Below are 16,799 nucleotides of genomic sequence, written 5' to 3'. Positions count from 1 at the left end.
TGCACAGTAATTTCCAAGGAGGCGGTAACCTTACGGCTGCATCCAGCCTTTCTTCCCAAAGTTTTTTCAGAGTTTCATATTAATGAACCTATAGTTTTACCCTTGTTTATCCAAAGCCTCATAACTCCAACAAAGAGGCTCGCCTACACCTCCTGGACGTGAGGAGGGCGCTGGCTTTCTATACAGACAGGACTAAGTCCTTCCGGAAAACGGATAGACTCCTAGTCTCTCTCGTTCCCAAATCAAAAGGAGACGGTCTCTCTTCGCAGAGAATCTCGAAGCACATCGTATCCTGCATAAAAATGTGCTACGAACTCAAAAAGACTCCTTTACTGGCCCCGCCCAGGGCTCACTCCACTAGGGCGGTGGCAGCATCAACAGCCTTTTTCAAGGGTGTTGCGATAAAAGACATTTGCAGAGCGGCGACCTGGTCATCCTATGACACCTTCGCCAAACATTACGCCCTTCACAGGGTATTCCAAGAAGATACCCGTCTCTCGACAGCGGTCCTCTCGGGGACAAGCTGCACATAATCCGATTACCCACCTCCTACCTTAGGTGACTACCCAGCAGTAACCCAACGTGGAGCACCCACGGGGACACTCGTAGAAGAAAGAGAAGTTACTCACCGTAGTAACGGTGGTTCTTCGAGATGTGTCCCCGTGGGTGCTCCACCACCCGCCCATCCTCCCCGCTTCGGATCTCTGTTTAGTGTTTTGCAGGAGCATCCGAGGCGGTTGGTCAAGGAACTGGCGGGGACCGGATCGCGCACATGGCCGGGAGCGCGCAAGGGAGCGGTACACGCCGGCGCATGTGCGGTCCGGCAGAAACTGCTGGAAAGAGCCGACCTGCGGCGCTGGGGCGAGCCCGACACCTAATGTGGAGCACCCACGGGGACACATCTTGAAGAACCACCGCTACTACGGTGAGTAACTTCTCTTTCCAGACCAGTGGTTTAGCAGCCTTTGTCGTCTTGTGGCATGCTTCAGAACTTGTTATAATTTCATGGCACACCCAATATATATAAACCAATCCCTTGCCCCTCCTCCAGAACAATGCACCCCCAGCTCTGCCCCAGTCCCCCGCCCCTCCCCAAGAGTCAGGCACTCCCAAAGCCCCGTCCTTGATCTAACTCGATGCCCGCAATATATCAGGGGCCCTCCCCAGCTGCTTCTACCCCAGAGCTCCCACTAGTGCCTCCCCCACTGCTTCTGCCCCAGAGCCGTCGCTGCCAACCTATGCTTCTCCCGCCAAGTGGTGGGGCAGATGGGCAGAATGGTGGACAGCACTCCCATCATGTGGCTCTGAGGCACACTAAGCACCGGTTCACAGCACACCAGTGTGCCTTGGCACACCAGTTGCAGAACACTGCTCTAGAGTGATGTGTTGATAACCTCTACTCTATAGGTAGTTGGGTTTATCGAAATGTACGACATGGTTTATTTAATGTGTGTTGTAAGATAGTTGTTGGCTGTTATATGAAAATTTGCTTTATTTAAAGGGGGAAGATGTAGATGTGTTTGTGTGAAATTATGATTTAGGAAGGGTCTCTTATAAGAGTCAGTATTATGAATATAGGTCTAGGACGTGTGCCAATGAAGCGCGAATGAATAATAGTGTAGGCGTGCTCAGTAGTCCACCACAGAAGTTCTCTAGTTTGTCTCTAATAAAACTTGTATTTTCTCTTTCTCATTCATGGGTTTCAAGTTTAATAAATCCAAGGCTACCACAGCAACAATCAGGTATTTCATATAGAAAATGACATGAAGTAGCTGTGAGTTAACTGTCAAATAGCCACACTTCCAAGCTGTGATTTTAGCAGGAATGTTCCTGACATCTCGTAACCACCTCACCAAGGGCCAGTTACAGCTGGAGGTAGATGACTGTGGAGTCCTAACAGCTCTCAGGAGGTTAGAGATCCCACTCCATCTGCTGCAGTGTGATAGGTTTGATAATACCTTCCACGCCAGAGCATCACCGAGTGCTTAATTAAAGACTTCAGTTTGGTAATTGACGTTCGGTTTGTTGCAGGGGTGCTTGCAATCAGGGAAATCATAACTCTGTGCTGAGCAGCTAAAAGATGAATACAGTAAACCCCTGAGATGCGCAATTTCGACTTGCTGGGGGAAGCCAGGGAGGAGCTGGTGCAGCGATTAGTTTCCCGGCTCCTCCCCCAACTTGCACGAAATTTGAATTACACGAGGGCACACAGGAGTGCAACCCTCGCATAAGTTGGGGGGGTCTACTGTACAAAGCTGCTGGTATCGTGGTTAGGCGTGTTTGCTTCTGAAGTCCAAATTAACAAATGTTTAATCAACATGACATCAACTAGTTTCAATTTATTAATACAGTAGGGCTCATATATGTTTTCAGTAGTTTAAAGCTACATTAAAGGTGATTGAAAAATAGTATTCGTAGATCATAGTTTAGGAAAGCTGGAGATATCTGGCATTATAAATAGATGAAAGTATATGTATTCCTGCATATGGGGAGTAATGTGAATTTTACATATAAAATGCGCAATAATTAGAATAAATAAAAAGAATTCAACAAAAGGGTTAAGCCAAAACAAATTCAGTCCTAATTCCGCACTGACATAAACATTTGCTCCTATGTCTCGGTATTGCAGAAAGACATCCTTAATGAAATTAAGAATGGAGTGGTAACGTCTACTCTGCCTTTATCCATCGTTGTCTGTACACAGTTCCAGCAGGCACTGGAATGTTACTGCAGAACACTTTGGTATTGGAGTTGATTCTTCCTGGAGAATTGTAATTCCTGTATTCTTGTTCTGCCTAACAGCTGTGTGTGTGTATGGGGGAAGGAAAATACCTGGTACTTTTCTGAACTATTAGCAACGGAAGCCTGTGGGAGAAACATCTTCAGATGTGCCTCGGAGGGGTAGCTGTGTTAGTCTGTATCCAAAAGAACAAGAAGTCCTTTATTTCTTCTAAGAATCTCCTGGTACTTTTCACAAGAAAAGGAACCCTTCTATCTGTTCCACCTTTAAAATGTGGTTGGTCACTGTAGGAAAAGCCAGCTAGGAAGTTTTTATTGGGTGCCAGGAGCTAACAGTGGCTGGCAGGGTGGAGCAAAAAGGTGTGTGGCAGGGAGAGGGGGCTGACAAGTGCAGATAGATTGGAACATAGTTAACAGCTGCCAGTGTCCCTGGGAGGAGGCAGGAAAAAGTGGCCATTGGGGAGGAGGAGGAGGAGGAGTGTAGGTGAATAAAGAGGTGCAGAATTGCCTGGTGAAAGCTGGCTCTGCCTAAAGAAGAAATATTTATAATATGATGTCACACTAGCAGCAGCCCTATGAAATCTCATGAGTTCCATAGGTGCAGCTGTTTTCTGTCCATACTCCTGACTGATTAATGCACATGTAATTGTATCATTTGCCCCTTGTAATTCAAATTTGTTGTGGTAATGTCACTGTATCTCACTAGGTCACAGCTGAGAGTTCCAGCTTCAGGAGACACTGCTGAGAAATAGAGCAGACTCAGCCAAAGTTGTTAGTTATCCTATCATTGGATTAAAGCATGCCAATCATAAATGTGAACATCTGGTTAGCAAGAGGTCAAAAATGCACTATCCATAGGCATTCTAGCCCTTGGCTTACTACTCAGATGTTGAACTATATCAGTGTTTCTCAAATGGTGTTTGCCCATGAAAGCTTATGCTCCAATAAATCTATCAGTCTGTAAGGTACCACAGGACGACTTGTTTTTGCGGATACAGATTAACACAGCTACCCCTCTAATACAGGTCTGAATACATTTTTCTTACAGGCTTCCATTGCTAATAGTTTAGAATTTTTTTACAAGGCGGTTATGACAAGAACCTTACTGCACTTATTGGCAGAATACAGATGACTGAGGGGTGGGAAACAGGACTTACTCCTCTTACCATATGCTAGTGGGGCTTCTAGTAATAGACCTACAACCAGATCTATGACTATGGTGTTTGAATCTCATTTTAAGATTCTTGCTTCACTTGTAGCCAATACTGGCTTTGTCTTCTACTTCTGATACTAAAATTAAAATTTCTAGTTTGTTACATCTGCAGGAAGAATGTAGGTGAACTGGAAACCCTGTGTGAATTTTCCTGTACTAAGAGTTTGCACTTAAGGTTCGTGGAGACTTTTATTTCAAGGATAGTATTCCCATTTGGTTTGGAAAAAGATCTCCTGGATTGGTTTTTACTCCTCTGTAATGTAGATGTGAGATAGTAGCATGCCTTACTGATCAGAGACTCTAAAATTATCTCTGAACCATATACAGCAATATCTGAAGTTATACAGAGATTGTATTTTTAACTTGCAGCTGTTCATGGGAAACCAAGAATTTAAAATGAAGGAAGATGGGACCCCTGAAGTGGACGGACTTAATATGGTATGTGAATGTCCTTGTTTGACAGCTAAGTGAGAGAGACAGAATATAGGCCAGTGCTGCTTTTTGGTTTATTCAGTGTTCAACTAAAATGTCATGTTTATAAAATGGTTAATTGACAGCTGGGCTGTTAGACTTCTCAACAGCATATATAAATGGAATCATTATTGAAAAGATGGAAGAGGCTGAAGCTCTCCTTATAATTGATCCTGTTTTCCACAAGAAATAAAACACTTGTCTCTAATTTGTTAATCTAATAAAGCTAGTTTACATAAATACAGTTTTACAAGTTTATGGAAAAATTTTCAAATGTGTCTGAGCCTTAAATTATGTACCTAAATAAAGATTTGATATTTTTTTAAGAGGTGCACTGTGCTGGGAGGCTCATCTGGGGGTCGTCATAACCCAAGGTCTCCTCCTAAGCAAAGTTCTCACTACATATCACTGTGAGTGGTGTGTCTTGTCTGCCAGCTGTTTCTGTAGACGAATGCATACCTGTGCTCACAGACAACACAAAAGTTATCTTCTGTATAAACAGAGGGGGTGGATCATGCTCCTCTTCCCTGTGCCACAAAGCCCTCCACCTGTGGGAATTCTGCATATTCCACTCAATCTACATGGAATCTTTCTCTTTCCCAGGGGCACAGAACAAACTAGTAGATGACCTCTGAAGGTGTTTCTCCAGTCACCAGTGGTCCATCTGCCTGGTTGTCTTGAAGGGCGTTTTCTAAAGGTGGGGAAGTCCCCAGATAGACCTGTTCAAATCACACACAACAGAAAGTGGCTACAGTTTTATTTTTGAATCTCAAGTTGGGCTCTCTCATGGATGTGTTTCTCCTCTCTGGGAGAGATCATCTCTACTGCGCATTTCTCCCATTTCACCTCCTACACAAGGTCCTGCTGAAGGTCAGAGAGGAAGGCACCAACTGATCCTCCTAGCCAGTGTTGGTTTACCACCCTTCTGGACCTTTCGGTGCAAACACTAATCAGACTACCTTTGTTCCAGATTTCATCTCCCAGGAGCACAGATGTTTACATCATCAAAAATCTCAAGTCTTTCCATCTCATGGCTGAGCCCCTGGGGGGCAGCTTGCTCATGTCTGGTTCAAGAGGTTTTCTAGGGAATAGAAAAACATCCCCTCAGGCCACGTTCCTGGTGAAGTGGTAAAGGTTTTCATTCTGGTCAGTTTAGAAAGGGGACTTGCCCACACGATCAACTGTACTACGTATTTTGGATTATGTGCTACAATGGAAGTAGCAAGAACTATCGATGTCTTCAGTTCGTCCACCTGACAGTAATCTTGGCTTTTCACATGTGAGTGAATGACATGTATATCTTGGCAAACTCACTCTGGTAGTTGCTTTCTCAAGAGGCCATGCCTACAGGTGACAGCTGATCCTGTGCTGGCTCCTTAACCTGGTATGGTCAAGGGTTCACCATTTGAGCCCTTGGCAATGTCATCACCTTGGCCAAAGGGGTCTTGGAGATCAGGCTGCTTACTTCAGATCCTCCATATGTGGTCTTCTTCAAGAGCCATTTCCAAATGGGCCCTCACCCAGCCTTATGACTGAAGGCGATTGGTGCAATTCCATGCAATTGGAACACTTTTTTCCCAGGTCTTCTACCCAAAGTCACATGCTAATAGCCAGGAAGAGTAGCTTCATTCATTGGTTGTCGGGGGGTACTTGCCTTTTACATAGAAAGGACTAAGTCGTTGAGGAAAACTATGCAATTTGTCATGGTGGTAGCAGACAGGATGAAAGGCTTACCAGTCTCAAACTAGAGAATTTCATCACGTATCATTTCTTGTGTTCATATGTACTGTGACCTGGTGAAAGTCCCTGCTCTGGCCCTGACAGCACATTCCACGTGGGCCCAAGTGTCTTCAGCTGCATTCTTGTCACAAACTCCTTTCCAAGATATCTGTAGTGTGACAATGTGGTCTTTGATTCACATCTTTGCAATGCACTATGCCATCACTCAGCAAGTCAGAAATGATGCTGGATTTGGCAGAGCATTGCTACAGTCTACTTGGTGTTGAACTCAGAAACCTCTTCCCATGTCTGCTTTGGGATCACCTGCATTCGAATGGACTCAAACAAACTCTTGAAAAAGGGGGGAAAAATGCCCTCCTACCACTTTGTCAGAGTTGGTTAGCAAGAAGGAACTGGTACTTGTACTGTGAGGACACAGCTCTGCAGGGGACATCAGAGCTCACTTGATGGTACCAGTGAGGGAGAAACTTTCTGGCATCTATAGATGTGGCATGTACACACCTATATTGGAATAGACATGAACACATCTGGGAGAGCAAGAGTGGAAATCTAGTAACTGTTTTTTAAATCTAATATATTTCTTGTAACTCAGCTAATTCTTTCTGGGAGACTCTTTCGGACCTCTATGTTAACTCTTGCCTCAGGTCTCTGGAAAATCCATTTAGGTTTTAGGGGCTTTCTCTATAATTAGCTTATTCAGAATTGTTTCATCTGCTTATCTCAGGGACTCATGAAGGAATGATGCTTTCTTTGTTACCTCACTCTCACCCCGAAGGGGTCACATTTTCATCTGTTGAAACAACTTTTTATCTTAAAACAAACACATTGTCATTGATTGAATCTTAGCTGGCTATGAGGAGGAAGCAGAAAACTAGGGTCAAGATACTATATAGAAACTTACTCAACAAAACTTAAGACACAGATTTGATAAAGTTCATCTTGCAGTTTTATAAGCACTACGGACTTCTAATAAAGTGTAGGAAAATGAGTTAAAATATTACAACTATAAACAAAATGCTTAGTGTAGCTGAAGAGTATCCTAAGCAATATCTAACTGGGATGAAAATTTAGTTCCCTTGGCACCGGGAATGTCAGTATATTTTTATTCATCTGGCCCTGCTTAGTCTCACTTGTGGCTCGTGTGACTCCTTGTTGCATAACCCTCTGCTAGCAGTGTCAGCTGTGCACCACACTCGTTTTGTCAGCATTCCGGCACACAGAGAGCAAGGCTGTAAACGGGGAAGAGGCCTTAGTGATTTAATAAGAAATCTGTCAGATGAAGACAGAAAATACTTATTGGCCTGGCTTGGCCATGCCAGCAGTGGCTTAGTGATCTCCTTCAGCTGTCCATTGGAGTCTTCACCGGCCTTCTCTGTCTCCAGACCATCTGTCGAAGGAGTGGGCAGGATTTCTCACCCAGACCCACAGTCCTTTCGTTTGAAGTTGTGGACAATCAGAATTTGACTCCATGTGCTCTTGCGCAGTTGTATTCCCCATCTGTATAGTGCATACCAGTTAACGCTGGAAAATGATCCTCTAGAAATTTTTCCTTTCAGAAGTTAGCCCCAGTTTCAGTTATGGAGACCAAAGAAGTTTGTTTGATATTGGCTTCCATTCCTTGTGTCCCGGAATACTCACTGTGCTAAGAAACTCAAAGGTTGGCTATAGGGCTATCTTTGGGGGTGCGGTGTCAGATGGGTTAGGGAACCCACCATTCAGTACCCAGAGCTCAGGGCTCATAACCCACCTGCTGCAGGACCCGGCTCTTTTCTGCCTCCACCTCTGTGATGCCTCCTTGCTCAAAGCCCTTTTCCCTGAGCAGTGGGAATCACTGGGAGCAGGGAATAGCTCAGGGGTTAGAACATAGGCCTTGAAAACCTGGTATTGTGAGCTCAATGCTTGAGGGAGTCTGGGACAAGTTAGACTTTTTTTTTTTTTTTTAATATAATGTATCAGCAAGTTTGGTGGGTACTGCTGTGGGGGCAGGGGACTGGACTTGAGGTCCCTTACAGTTCTATGATATGAAATCATGCTTTAGTTGACGATAGATCATTGTGCATGGGTCAATTAAAAAGTTGTGAAGAGTTTCTCAAATGTTTATCCTCTTATTGGAGAGTGACCCTGTTTTTTGTTGTTATCGCAATTTGGTTTGACCACATCAGTGAAATCTTGGTTCTAGCCATGGGCTAAGTGTTCATTTTATCATTTATACATCAAAATAGCCTTTGCTCTGGATATTATCTGGTCTGGCTTTTACTACTTTTCCTGAGGATAAGGTAGTCCTTTAGGCTTGATCCTTTGTTCTCATGCAACGTGGTGTCTGATTTTCATATTAATTTGTCCCAGGGGAGGTTGGGGCTGGATGCTGCCTGCCCTCCCTGTGCTCTGGGACTGGGGAGACTCATGGGGGGCGGGGGGAGGGAGGGAGGGCTAACGGCTTGTCTGTGGGGGATGGAGGGGTGGGGCTTGTGAGGAAGGGATTAGGTCGGAGGCCTGCCTCCCTCCCCTAGCCCTAGATTTAACCACTGCCCATGACGGCTGGACCATGGCAGTCTCCCTGCTGGTTTCTCGTTGGCCGCGGGCGTGCACTCCTGCCTGTCACAGCCAGCGTAAAGCAGGTCCAATGCAAATATTCGTCTTTCTGTGTTCGGCGCAAGAGAATGAGACACAGGTGTTTCAGTGTTCTCTCCTTTAGTCAAGGTAGCCAAAGACAGAGCTAACTTGGTGAGACTGTAAATACAAGCCTTCACAGAAGTCTCATTTCCCATGAGTCTGATCGTTTTCAGAATCCAGGCCTCCAAACCAGTTAACGCGGATTTGTGGGTTTTAGGCCACTTGCTTAAACCCTATAATTCTGGTTTGATGCTTAACAATTGGCATTTAAGCGTGCTGCTGGTGCTGTACTGTTTTTTTCCCTTTTTGTTTTGATTCCAGCACTTTTTAAAGTGTTAAGCTTTTGGACTGTAGAAATATGTGTTCTAAGCTGAGGTATAAAAGAAGGGGCCTGAAGTTATAAGTTGCTGGTTTCTCTTTTTTTTTTTTTTTCTTTATCAGAGTTGGGACTAACAAGTGAAACAGTACTTCTTGAGTCTGACAGAAATGACAACTAATATGAACATAGTGGAGGGCACAAGACTGCTTTAATTGCCCTTTTAATTCTCCTAGTGATGGCAAATAAAAACAGTTGAAATTATCCGTTTATGATGTCCGCGGAAACTGGCACTGTGGACCATGACACATTAGTGAGGAAGTTGCTCTAGTGTGACATCCTCAAGCATTAAAAGGTTAACACCACTTGTTTTTGTCAAGTTGTTAACAGGTACCATCTTTGTTTAATGTTCTTGGTACAGGAATTATATTAGGTCAGCGCTGTTTTTTGTAAGGGTACGATCTCTGAGCTTCAGGTACTTGGAAGATGCGTTGAGGAAGTATTCGATTTGTTACTCGGCCTTTATGGAATTAGCAGGAGAAACACACAGATCTCTAAGTAACTTTTCACTTGCTTTCCCTCCTCCCTTACCTTTTGTTTTCCCTTAGGAGGATAAGGTTAAGTCTCTACTCTTGCATCTGATTTGCAGTAACAGAATAACTGCTGAGCAGGTGCTGAATGATGACTGTTTCTTGTTGCCTGATACAATCCCAGCTTCACAACCAAATGAATCTGGTGAAGAGCTTAAATGTGAAAAGATAGAGGAAAAAGGTGAGGACATCATCCATTCTGACAAGACAGATGACAATGATGAGAGAGACCCTTCTCAGTAAGCCAGAGGACTCTCCAACTACCAGCTATTTGCTACAGTTATTTTTATTTTATTTTCATTCTAAAATAAATACTCAAAAATAAAAACTTACATGGGACCTGAAAGTTGTTGTCCTATTCTCAAATATTCAACATATAAAAGGGTTTGGTAAACCCAACCATTTTTGTGTAATTGCAAATGGATGGTCCCATTGGGATTTCTTTTTAAAAAGCATGTTCCTAAGTACCTCTTTACAGTTGAGTATGATGATGTTAATTGAGGTATAGCAAGAAAAAAATGCTCTTTGGTTTGTTGATGCTTTTCTTTTTTCACTTTGCTCACTCCTGAGGACTCTCTGAAGATGTATGTATTGATGGTAGAGCTATTAGCCGGATACTAGATCAGACTCCTTTCCATGTCCGCTGTCCTCTCCCTCTTTTCCCTGCTCTTGCTCTGCTCCCTTCCAAGCTTTTCCTGTTAAAATAGATGACTGCTACTCTTACTCAGTGGCCAGTGGTGTATTTTGATGGGTAGCCAGGCAGCTATTCTAACTACAGCTGCATCTGTGACAGAAACCACCTGTGGTGCTTTGGGAGCTGGTTGGGAGACTTTACTAAGTGGGGAGAGCTATCGAGCCTATTTTTCCTCTTCAGAGTTCAAGCAATGCATGTCAGAGCCCCTCTGACTGAGTTCACAAAAGGCCAAAGGTGGGGTCCATCTCATCTTTGCAATGCTGCCACCATAATAGTTGGCCACCTAATACACCATGGCTTGTTATTTCAAGAGAATCTTGCATGTCTGTTTATAAAAGTGTGTATGTGGGGAGAGGGAGTTAAATAGGAAACCGTTCTTTGTCTTTCAAATTTTGAACCTTGATAAACGTAAAGATTTCTGAATGTTGTCTAGATATATTTTGAAAACTGCAGATTTTCATCTGGAATGAACAAAAGAATAAAAAATTATTATGCAAAATTTGGTAGAATCTATTTATAATTACTCGGGTGCAAGAAATCATGCCTGACTTCCATGTTTATCGAAACCACTGTTGGGTTGCTCTTTCTTTGTGTATCTGGGGACTGAGATGGAAAGGAGGGAGCAGCGATGGAAAAGACCAGAGGCAAAATTCCTGTAAGAATATATCTGGCCACAGGGTGTTGCTATTGGCTGCTGATACTGCCATGGCCATCCTCTTGGCCAGAGAGTGGTGTGTGTTAGTGGAACTTTTAAGAAAATTACTGTAGTACGTCATTACTATTTGAAGAATGTACAGTGCTGTACTTCTGGTTTGGGGAAGACTCTGAAGTTTCAGGTATAGCGATGTGGTTAATATTAGACTTAAGATGCTGTCTTGAAATTGCTTCTGTGATGTTAAAGAATGTTTTGATGATAGTAATATTTCAGTTTTAATTGCTTTGTTTTCTAATTTTGTTTTATTATAGTATATATTAAAAGGTTTAATCTTGTTTTTCTGATTAGCGGACACTGATTTTTCAGATATTTGTATTTATAATAAAATTGGTGATAGCATAATATTTGTAAAGTGGTTTTGGTTTTAAAATTTTTATTTAGGGTTGATTACAACAAAATTAAAATTTTTTATATCATAAATTAAAAACAACAAAGTATGCAACATTTTAAACAGCATTTTCATTTTCTTAAATAAAGCTTTTATTAATTTGAATGTAGGTTTTAAATAAATGCAGCAGTATGCATCATATGGAGAACTAACCTAATATTTGGGTTTTACTTTAGATACTGCATTGAAGTTTTACACTGGGGAGGTATGTGGGTATACATAACTCCCTGCAAAATGTGCTCCTGTGCCCTGGAGTTTAAATTGTGATATTGCTTACACTGTAGTTCACCTAGGAGCCCCAGTCATGAACCAGGATCCCATTGTATGAACTGCTGTACAAACATGAAGCCAAAGATAGGCCAACATCTCAAAGTACTTAGTCTGAATTTTACATCTTAAAAAAAAAAAATTTGTCTTTGAGGTTGTGAAGAAAATGCTCAAAGTATGAACCAAGAGTAATAAACATAGCAGTGTTGGAGTTTGCGGAGAGCCTGAAACAATTGCTCTGAAAAAGGGAACGTATTCATTTTAATGAAGTTAGCACCAAGGCTTAATGATAGTTGACATGTCATTCACTAGTTCAGGGATGAATAAAGCATGGAAGAGAATAGAAGCAAGATGGCATTATGAATCTACTGTGCATAATATCTCATTCTGGCGCCATGAGGATTGTACTTGTGAGAATATTGCTACTAACTGTGGAAGCTGTTGTCTGAGGCTGTTCAACTCTGTTCTAGTGAAGGAGAAACCAATGATATAGAGTCTGAGAATATTCTAAATGTGGCTAGATTTGTGTGAACACATACACCAAACACGGAACAGTGTTATTCATGAACGACAGAACGGTAATCTTTTCTTTTACAAATGTCAACCTGCCCTGTTCCCAGACAGCAGCTGTGCCTGAAGAGTTGAGTTCCATCAGACCAAGGTACGGAGCAAACTCTGCCCCTGCTTACTCAGCTCCTTCTACAGAGTAATACGCAGCATGTCTTCCCACAACTGAAAAGTTGCTTGCACATTAAGAACTTGGAAAGGCTGTAATAGAACCACCTCATTGACACCTGCATTAACATTCTTATTCAATCAAGAAGGAGCTAAGCTTAAGAGCTCACCAGTGTACATAATCATATTTCAAATTTTGCACAACACAGTGAGGGTGGCATCTTATTTTTGCCATCTTGGCTATTTGGAGCTTGGTTTATGGGAGAGTATTATTGCTCTTTTTCCTTCTCTTATTTCTCACTCACTTTTTCTGGCCCTTTTAAATTCCTGTCTTTATTTTCTACATGAAATTGCAGATGCTGGAGCTGAAGATAGCAACCTTCAGAATAAAGTACCTGTGTGGTAATGCTCAGTGAACAATCTGACCATTCAGCAATAAATCTGACCTGGAATAGAGCCAGAACAGAATTTTGCTAGCAATTGAAAAAAACAATTCAAAGCTCAATATTCTCCTACACCAGTGGTCTGCTTGATTTATAGCTGTGAGGTTAGCTCTCACACAGTCAGAAAATATAAGCAAAGCATATGTCTCCAGTGTTTTGTGGTTTTTTGTTTTTTTGTTTTTTTAAGTGGATCATGCATGGGCCTTCAGGAAGGGAGACAGAGAGTAATATTACAAGGTAGAGTTCAAAAACAGTTCTTGTGTCTGGAGGTAAATTGATGTCCCAGTCACACTAATCTGTTGCAGACTTTTCGTTCAAGATATTTGTAAATTCTGTTTGCATTCATTTGTGGTGTCAGTCATACAAGATGCTTCAGTACATTCAAATGTTCTTTTGTTCTTAAGTTTACAAAGTGATTCTGAAGCTGTTCTCTTTGCTCGTGATCAAATATCTGAAATAGAGGAACTGAAAGAAATCTGTAGCCCAGCCATTTTTCCTTTGTAGTTTAATACTTCAAACTGTGGCATCATCTCAGAAGAAGTAGAACCTCTGTTACGTCTTACAGGTCAAGATGACTGCTGAAAACATCTAAAGACTGAACAAGGGGAAGAATCAGGTCCAATCTGGGACACTTTCCAGCTTGTGAGAAAAGACAGAACTACTTTTAAGTTAAGAAATTGCATATAACGTGTATCTTGGTGTATTAGGGTTAGCTTCCATGTTTTACTTTATTTTGCTTAGTAACTTAGATATATCACTAGCAGCTGCTCAAATCCTAGTTTTTATGCTCACTGTTATTTATTAAACACAGTGTGAATAATTGTTACCTGGGGGAGGGTGGAGGCTATGCCTTTCTCTCTCATTGATAAATGGGGCAAACAAATTATGAACTTGCTTGGTACCTATACTGTCATAAAAGGAGAGCTGTCTGTCTTTCTGTTTGTCTGTCCTGCTGGGGGAGTGCCGTCTGTCTCACTGCGCTTGCACCCTATCACTTGGTGGAGAATCATGTGGCAGCCCTGGCGGTGGTGGCCTCTAGCTCCCGCTGCTCTGGGAGGCCCAACCTCCCCAAGCGGCCCTGATAGAGTTGGGCCCAGTGGCGGTGGCTTATGTTGCTCATGGCAGTGGTGGCTTTGGATGCTCCAGTGGGCCCAGTGGCCCTGGTGGTGGCTCTGGCTGCTCCGGCAGCTCTGGTTGTTTGCAGCAGCGGTGGGGCTGCCGGCCCTTTGTGGCGGCGATAGCTGAAGTACCATGGCCTCCCCTGGAACAAGGCTCCCCAGGGCCCCCCCCCACTGTAAATAAATACTCTCCCCCCAGAGCCAGGCACTCCCAACCCCCACGCTAAATAAATGCCCTTCCCCTCCCCCCAGAGTCCGGCAGCTCCAGTGGCCCTGGGGGCTTCAGCATGGACCAGTGGTGGGTCTGGCAGGCCAAGTGGCCCTGGCCTCAGTGACTCCAGCAAGTTGCTGGTATTTATTTAGAATGGGGTGGGGAGGGTTTGAGGCTGCCTGGCTCTCGGGGGAGGGGAAGGGCATTTATTTAGCAGCGGGGGCTGGGAGTTCCTGGCTCTGGGGGTAGAGAGCATTCATTTACAGTGGGTGGGGGGGCTTGGGGAGCCTTGCTCCAGGGGAGGCCACAGTACTTGGGCTATTGCTGCCACAAAGGGGCAGACCCTGCTCTTTACATGGGGTAAGATGGATTTATCTGGGGTTCTAGTCCCATTGGGGCTGACCACCAGGATGCTGTGGCAAGTCTCCTTTGAGTTTTCCCAGAGCTGAGCTGACCTCAGTGTCTGTATTACTCTACTGTGGATTTGTGACCCCAACTCTGTGCCAGTGCCGGTAGAACTAGAGGATCTGGCTCAGCAGGACAGGGTGGTGGAGGTAAGCAGGAGAAGAGGAACTTCAGCATATCAAGTGACAGTCTCAAGGGGTGATCTCTCTGCCCACACCTTTCCATAGTCACACCATGTCAGTGTCGCTGCAATTGTCTACGTAAGGAAAGAGGGAGACGTGAGATCTGATCCTCTCTGCTAGGAAACTGTTAGACTTTGGAACTGGTGCATCAGAAACTACATTGCTACATGAACCGTGTATCTTCTCAGTACATAGAACTCCATGCAGACTAGTTGAGCAGAAGCTTCTACATAGACCACTACTGAACCCCTCATCTCAGCCCCACCCCTGAACCATGATTTAAATGAAGAAAAACAACTTATTTGAGTTGAGAACCCAAGCAATGCTGGGTAAATCTTCTAGTGTATATATACCAAATAGTAATTATCATGTTCTCAATAGTATAAAGGAAGGTTGATGCTACTTGTGTGTGAGAATACAGACATTTGATGCAACTCTGCGCTTCTGGCAAGTTGCTGTTGCAGCCCTTGGTGCTATAGTTTTGGTACCACTGGTCTTTCGTTCAACCTGCTATATTTCAGTGTTTCATTCTATACTTCGTCCTGTCAGAGATTCCTGGTGAATGCACCAAAATAAGGGGTGGTTCTTCGAGTGGTCCCCATGGGTGCTCCACAATAGGTGTCGGGCTTGCCCGGTGCCGCAGATCGGAAATCTTCCAGCAGTTTCTCCTGGATCGCGCATGCGCCGGCGCGCACTGCTCCCCTGTGCGCCCCCGGCCATGTGCATGATCCGGTCCCCGCTAGTTCCTTCTCAACCGCCATCAGCTGCAGACGGAATCCGCTCAGGCTAAGGCCAGAGTCAGATTAGATAGTGTTTTCTACGTGTAATTTGTTGGTTTTTTTCGGTTACAAAAAAAAAAGAGAGAGAAAGCAAAGACAAAGAGCATATCAGCAAAAAAAAAAAGAGAGGAGCGGGGAAGAGAAGAGCAGACGTGAAGGCCAGTTAGGCCACCCGCTGCCCCGCAGGCCAGTGATCGTGATTTGGGTAAAAAGGCATGGATTAAGTGCTAAGTACCCTATTAACAGCAAAGGACTCACCGGAATGGCCTCTTCAGGTTTTAAAAAGTGTGAGTCATGCCGTGAAGCTATGCCGGTCTCTGATGGGCATAGCGAATGCATCCACTGCCTGGGGGAATCACACGTTACCCAGAAGTGTTCTCACTGTGCTAAGCTCACAGCCAGGGCCAGGAAAGACAGAGAGATGAGGCTTAAAATGCTCTTGTTTGACAAGGCTCTTCAGCTGGACTTGCCGGAGAAGCCTCACCCAGAAGGGCCTTCTGGGTTGCATAAGAGGAAGGCAGCTTCTCTGACCCCCTCGGTGCAGAAACGGAGGAAACTCTCCCCAGCTCGATCCTTGCCGGCGGTTTCAGCGAGCAGGACGAGCAGAGCTCACAGCCCCCAGCCACATACTCAGGCAAGCGGCAGCGCATGTGGCAGAGGCTGAGCCTCCGGTTACACGACAGCCGGCACGTGCGGCGCCTAGAGCGTCAGCGAGGCTAGTGCCGGACCCGGCACCAACGGTGCAGGGGCACCAGGCACGGAGCCTGCAGGCACCGGAGGAAGTTACCCACGCGGCACCGCAGCTGATTGTGCCAAGCGCGGCGCCGACAGCGGGGCCGAGATCCCCGGCACAGGAGGGGGCGGTGCCGGCCCTGCAGGAGAGGGGCAAGGCAAAATCAAAAACTCGGCACCGCAGCCCATCTCCGGACAGGGCTGCGCCGCTGTTAGCACCAAGCCCTCCCCCTGTGATACACACGCCGCACCGAAGGCCTGTGTCCCCACCGGCCTATCCAGAATCTCCTCCTCCATTCCTCCAACCAATGTCACCATGGCTTGGGCCACCTTCACCATTTCTGGGATTGGATCCCCTGAGGTACTATCACAAGCCAGTTTCACCTCTATCTGTGTCGTCACAGAGGTCTCGCTCTCCCAGACATCGGGGGTAAACACCCCGTGAGTGGTCTAGGTCTCCATCCCCGGACCCTTGCCCATGCTGCCATGGTCGTCCTTATCATGCTGG

The 16,799-nt window shown here is 44.7% G+C and overlaps 1 protein-coding gene across 1 annotated transcript in view; it reads left to right on the top strand.

Annotated features, from left to right (window-relative positions):
• The window catches only part of STK31 (serine/threonine kinase 31), a 92,600-nt gene extending 82,628 nt beyond the window's left edge, over positions 1 to 9,972 (top strand). The window contains exons 22-23 of the mRNA XM_074986169.1: positions 4,322 to 4,390; positions 9,701 to 9,972. Coding sequence (XP_074842270.1) covers positions 4,322 to 4,390; positions 9,701 to 9,925 — 294 coding nt within the window. The 3' untranslated portion in view covers positions 9,926 to 9,972. The remainder of the gene's footprint in view (positions 1 to 4,321; positions 4,391 to 9,700) is intronic.
• Positions 9,973 to 16,799: the final 6,827 nt, after the last annotated feature.

This window comes from Carettochelys insculpta, chromosome 2 (assembly GCF_033958435.1).
Source record: "Carettochelys insculpta isolate YL-2023 chromosome 2, ASM3395843v1, whole genome shotgun sequence".
Classification (NCBI taxonomy): domain Eukaryota; kingdom Metazoa; phylum Chordata; order Testudines; family Carettochelyidae; genus Carettochelys; species Carettochelys insculpta.
The sequence above is the reverse complement of the archived record's forward strand: the minus strand, read 5'-3'. Positions and strand labels throughout refer to the sequence as shown.